The sequence below is a fragment of the Anas acuta genome, chromosome Z (genome assembly GCF_963932015.1).
Source record: "Anas acuta chromosome Z, bAnaAcu1.1, whole genome shotgun sequence".
In the NCBI taxonomy this organism is placed as follows: Eukaryota; Metazoa; Chordata; class Aves; order Anseriformes; family Anatidae; genus Anas; species Anas acuta.
The window spans coordinates 63570837-63576836 of NC_089017.1; the positions used below are offsets into that span (position 1 = coordinate 63570837).

Genomic DNA, 6000 nt, shown 5'->3' on the forward strand with positions numbered 1-6000 from the left:
CTGGGTCATGTTCATTTCCTTTGTGTTTAGGGTGATGGAAATATACGGTACTATGAGATAAGCCCTGAGAAGCCATATCTGAACTACCTGACGGAATATCATTCTCATTTACCACAGAAAGGAATTGGTGAGTGTCACCGTGTATGTCTAACACCACATTTAGAGGTACAGGGTGTTCCTTGCCCTTTGGGACTCTGCCCCAAGATTTCCAGCATTGAACTCCTGTTGCCAGTGTTTCCCTCCAGTGTACAGCGTCCTGATTTTATTGTCATAACCTTTTTTAAAATCAGTTCATGAAACGGAAATGTGACATCACCTGTGACATCACCTGCCAGGTCTGCTCAGTTCTGGTCACTCTATTTCTAGTTCATGAGAAGGAATAATGAACAGGAGGTTCAGCACAAGAACCACAAATCCTGTGTGTAACCATGTGGTCTGACAGAAAAAAAAAAAAAAAAAAAAGAAAAAAAAAAGATTGACTTTACTCGTAATTTGTGACACTGAGACAGTTTTGGGTCACAATTTCAGACCACACTGCTGTTGAGTTGGCAGTCCAGCTCCTGTTGTTCAGTGGTCCTTTGTTTGGTGGTCCTTTTTCCATGATAGATGACACTAACTTTCTTCAGGAGATTTATACCTCGTTTCTTTTATGCTATCCCGCCAGGAATGATGCCAAAAAGAGGCCTTGAAGTGTCGGCTTGTGAGATTTTCCGTTTCTACAAACTGATCCCAACTAAAAGCTTGATAGAGCCCGTCTCCATGATTGTGCCCCGACGGGTAAGTGAGCCTCAGGTCATGCCTGTGTCAGGGACAAGTATCAGTGAATAAGAGGGCAGTGCCTCCTCTCTGTGCCTGCTGGGTGGCAGGAGAGCTGGTAGAACAAGGGATTTTCTTTTTTCCTGTCTGAGGCACAAAGCTGGTCAGCTAGTAGGGCAGTCCTGCCAACTGTCCTTGGTTGGGTAACTCAGATCTCCATGTAGTGGCCAAATTTCCTGTGCAGGACACACTCAGCAATCTCTGCTCATGTGTCTCGCTGTCAGGTCAACTGGCTGTACACGGCAGTGAGTGCTCTTAGCATACTCCCTGAGCTGACGTGAAACAAGCTTCTTTCTCCACCACATTCCAGTATGATCCTTCTGAAACAAAACCTTTCTGATGTAGCGACTCCTTTGTTTGCTTGCAGTCGGAGACATACCAGGAAGACATCTACCCCTTGACCACTGGAGCCCAGCCAGCACTGACAGCGCAGGAGTGGCTGAACGGTATTAACAAAGGTCAGCACACGGAGAGCTCCCCAACCCTTCAGCTCCCCAGGGCTTGGGTAAGATGCCGCTGGCCCTCTGGCCTTAGAAATTGGAAAGAGGAAGAGGAGAGATGTAACAAATGTTGCTGTAGACTAAAATAAATTAGTGGCTGAAATGTTCACTGCTGTGAACTCTGGAAAGCTTTCCTGTCAAGTGCTTCCATGTTCATCCCTGCAGGTTTGTTGAAAGAATTGCTTACTGCTGATTTCTGAATGTGCTTTGTGAGTGCTAACCAGTCACCTGCCTCCCTCCCTAGGACCTCTCTTGGTGTCCTTGAGACCAGGCTCTGGAAATGTGGATTCCTTACCACAATATCTCGAGCCTGAGCCACGGCTGAAAACTACTGACCATTACCAAGGCCGGGGAGAAGCAACGGCACCAGCGGAGACGCAGAAGAAAAGTGAAATCCAAGACAGTGGAAAGCAGCTGGAAGTGAGGGAGAGGTTGCCAAAAAAGGACCAAACGCATCTTTCCAATGGCTTTGACGTATTTGAGTGCCCACCACCAAAAACTGAAAATGAGGTATGAAGGCCTGGGTTGAAGGGTTGGGGCTGGGTGAGGTGAGACCCAGAGTCAGCTGGCTAAAAGGTGCCATTCACAATGTGGCAGAATCCAGAGAGGGTTTATTCTGCAGAGCCTGGACCAGTGTGAGGTCTTTGTGGTGACTGGAAAGCCCACAGTAATTGGCGGCTCAGGGACATTTTTGAGTAGATGCAGCTTGTTTTCATTTAGGAGCCCTGGAAGGCTTTTCTTCCTGCAGCCATGCTCAGACACCCATTTTAGCTATGCAAGATTTTAACATCTGCAGCTTGACAGGGTAGGAATTTACAGAGCTGAATTTCCCTGTGGTGTGAAAATGATATTATTCTGTGCATCTCCTAACCTGCCCCCTGAGGTTACAGAAGCAACCCTTTCAGAGCTGGGTGCTCTGCTGCATGCACAGTGAAAGGCCGCGCTCGTCTCACCCACTGAGGAAAGAGCATGATCAGAAGGAAGAAGGATAAGGTCCTAAGGTCAGAGTAGGAGATGTGGCAGATCCAGGAATCTAGAGTCCAAATACTCTCCTCTGTTTCATCAGCATTAGGAAGGCTGTATTTTCTGTTGATTTAAGCAGAAGTAGCATTGCCAAATGTTTCTGAGAAAGAATTATGTTCACAGCCCAAGCTAGCAGGAGACTGCTGATGACCATTTTTTTGGTTGAAAGCCCCCTCCTTAGATGTCATTTTTCTCAGAAATGATGTGGCAGGACTGGTAGCCGTTGACAGGATCAGTCTGTGCTTCGTTAGTGTAAAGGAAGCAAAATGTGTCTTTTCTTCCAGCTTCTGCACATGTTTTACCGACAACAGGAAGAAATACGTAGACTGCGTGAGGTGGTAAACCAGAGAGATGTCCAAATTAAACAGATGGAGCTGGAGCTCAGAAACCTCCACATGGTCATTGGCATGTACTGAGGGTGCTGGCCTTGCAGCTCTTTGCACCTCCACAGCTGCAGCAGACTCCACTTCCTACAGAGAACTTCTAGATTTTTTGTCTGGGGGAAAAACTGATGCTTCAGGCAGCATGGACTTTCTTGGCTTGTGATGGTCACATTTTCCCATTCGACACCACACAGTTATTGATGGACTTGATGAGCTTCTTCAGAGTCCTCTTGCTTGTCACTCACTCATGTCAGAAGATCATGCACTAATGGTAGTAAGACTTTGGAAAATCTTGCTCTTCTCATCCTGGAGGAACCACCTGTCAAGCTCTAGGACCACAACCTGTTTTGCTGCCCCTACGACAGGCAGCTGCTGGCTTCTTTTCCCACCCCCAGACACAACAGCGTGGCTCCCGTGACTGCTGTCCTCCTGCCCTGGGAGACAGCTCTGCAGCTGACTCCAAAGCAATCCTTACGGCCCTCTCTTGCCTCACAACTTGGCCCTGCAGCTTGTGGCTTGCCAAAGCTGCAGCTACCTTGACCTGGTGCTGGGGATAATCCTGCTCGATGCAGGAGGTTGCACTGGGGCTGCCAAGGGCCAGCACTTCGGTGATACGTGAAGGAGGATTGTCTGTTTGGAGTTCCCACTCTAACGGGGCAATGATGCGGGCTGTTTCCCACCAGAGAAGCTGCAGGTCTCTGGGCCCTTTCAGCCAGTGGCTTCTTCCCCTCCTTCTACCAAAGACGCCCAGCCTGCTGCATACCCTTCAGCAACAGCGCTGGAAGTGCAGTCTCGACGATGGGTGGATCATGGGACCATGGCCAGCCACGAACAGCCCTTCCTGATTGATGAATTGTTGCATGTCCTTGTGCCCACAGCTGCTGCTTCCTTAGCTCCCGGGTGCCAGCACCTCGTCCCGTGTCTGCAGACACCTGTGGCTCTGCGATCCCCCTTCCAGACTGTGCTGCTCCATCCCCTGCACCTCTCTCTTTCACCTTGGGCAAGACCAGCTGCAGGCTGCAGGTCCCATCCTCAGTTTCAGAGCTGGCACCTGCGAACACATTTATGCAGGCTGTCCCCGTTGTGCAGAGCTGGGTCAGCAGCTGCACAGAGGAAGAGCATGGACACCCCCGTGCCTTGCTGGTGTCTGGGGGTCTCCTCTCATTTACTCCTGAGGGCTGCGGGCTGATGGGGCAGATTATGAAGAGAACATGCTGTCAGCAGCCGCGGGGTCTGAGTGCAGCAGCAGCTCCCGAGGGGGGAATGATTCTCCTTGCCCCAAATGCAGAGCTGAGGCAGACATCCTTGTCCCAGACAGAGCAAGCAAATACTGTTTAATCTGTAACTGTGCACATCTGTTGTGGCACATATAGGAGTGAATAGTATTGCCTGCTGGTTCCCTGAAGCCTGATTTTTTTTTTTTTTTTCCGAAGTTAAAAATAAAAAATCTGTATAATCAGAAGTTCCTGCAAACATAACTCCCCCTATGAAGGGGATTAAAGGCTGTGCACTGCCTGTGCTCATGTGAGATGCTCTTCTGGCTACCACTGAAAGCAGTAGTCAGGAGGGAACTCATGGGCACTAAATGCTCACATATCAGAATCATACAAAGACTTCGGCATCTCATTTTCTCCACAGCAAAATCTTTACCCAGCTTTCAAAAATATTTAATTCATTTCTAACACAGCAGCAACAGATGTGGGTGCTAAAACATCATCAACATTTTTTGTCTCTGAAACATTACAGAGGGGATCGATGTTATTTTTCTTTCAGGAAAAGCCCTTTAGCATCGGTCACTTATTTAACACTACTCTTTTTGTAAAAAAAATAAATATATATATATATATTTGCAACAACATTGCTGAACCAAACTTCAGCTCATTTCAAGTCTTCTAGAGTGGACTTTCCTGCACCCTGTGTACACTCTACAGCATGCAGATGTATGCGAAAACAGCTCACCCCAGACACAGCTTTAAATCCAACGTGAATCTTACCCTAGAAGTGATCAGGCTTTTTCTCACCAAAGAGATCAGCTAGATAAGAAATCTCGTAGCTCACAGTTTTTCAGCCATGTCAAGCAGGCCTGACAGCTTCAGACTTCAAAGCCATTTTCACCGAGTTTAGTCCAGGAATATGACACTGTTTTTCAAGCTATTGCCATAGCAGGTATGAAGAAGTGCTTGACACAACCCCAGCACTCCATGTGATATGACACTTTCCCTGCCACCATGTTGGGTTTTGTTCGCTGGAAATTTTTTGCTTATTTTTCATACAGAATAAATTATTTAAATTATTTCCAAGTTAGAGTAATTTTTTTTTTTTTTTTCAGGGGACTTTAATGTCCCCTTGAGGACTGCTTTATTGTCATGCTATATCTGGATAGCATAAAAATTGGTCAGCCACTATGGTTCTTATCTTAGGGTTGTGTTGATTTCAGCATTTCTGGAAAAGGAGTAGCTTTCATTTAGGCTTTGCTGGAGACCTTTGATAAGGCAAGACTACTTAATCAAACCTTGTTTTTTAGACAGGATGCCCATAAAAGTGTAGACTGTGAAATGTGTTTCAATTTGGAGCTCAAATGCAACCATAAATTTTTCAGAGAGAAATAAGTGGAAGAAATGTAGTTGCGTTTTAATGAACTGTGCCTAAATTGACTTACATGATCATTTTAACAGTTTCTAAAACTCCTAACAGCTTTTTTTAAAAAAAAAATGTAAAACATGGGGATAAAGAAAAAAAATTGTGCAATGAAAAGCAAATGTAACTGAATAATAAATATATTTAGAATTTTTAATACAAGGTTGTTGGCTTCTCATTGTCAGGAAGGAGTATCACCTGCTGTCTCGTTCGCTTGTGTGAAGGCAGGGCCTTATGTTAGCAGGCAGGCTGCGCCCAGCCGTATGCACATAGCTCTGTTGTTGTCTATCTTTCCCATCTGCCCCTGATGCTACAAGAGGGTGGCCATTTCAAAGGGTTCTGCATTACATAGCTCTGTGCGTCGTTTTGAGTAAACCATGTCCCCAAGCACCACGTCCAGCCTCTCCTTGAACACCCCCAGGGATGGTGACTCCACCACCTCCCTGGGCAACCCGTCCCAGTGCCTGATTGCTCTTTCTGAGAATAAATGTCTCCTCACTGCCAACCTGAACCTCCCCTGGCACAACTTGAGGCCATTCCTTCTAGTTCTATCACTGGTTATCTGTGAGAAGAAGCCAACCCCCAGCTCCTCACATTTTGGTTACTGTCAACCTTCTGGAATATCTTCACTGCTGTCGTAG

The 6000-nt window shown here is 46.6% G+C and overlaps 1 protein-coding gene across 2 annotated transcripts in view; it reads left to right on the plus strand.

The window, feature by feature from the left end:
• Positions 1-5515, plus strand: part of CORO2A (coronin 2A) — a 45237-nt gene extending 39722 nt beyond the window's left edge. For both annotated transcript variants that reach the window (XM_068666378.1, XM_068666379.1), the window contains 5 exons: positions 31-127; positions 665-777; positions 1184-1274; positions 1561-1826; positions 2624-5515. In XM_068666378.1, the coding sequence (XP_068522479.1) occupies positions 31-127; positions 665-777; positions 1184-1274; positions 1561-1826; positions 2624-2755 (699 nt within the window). In that variant the 3' untranslated portion in view covers positions 2756-5515. The remainder of the gene's footprint in view (positions 1-30; positions 128-664; positions 778-1183; positions 1275-1560; positions 1827-2623) is intronic.
• The last annotated feature ends 485 nt before the right edge of the window (positions 5516-6000 follow it).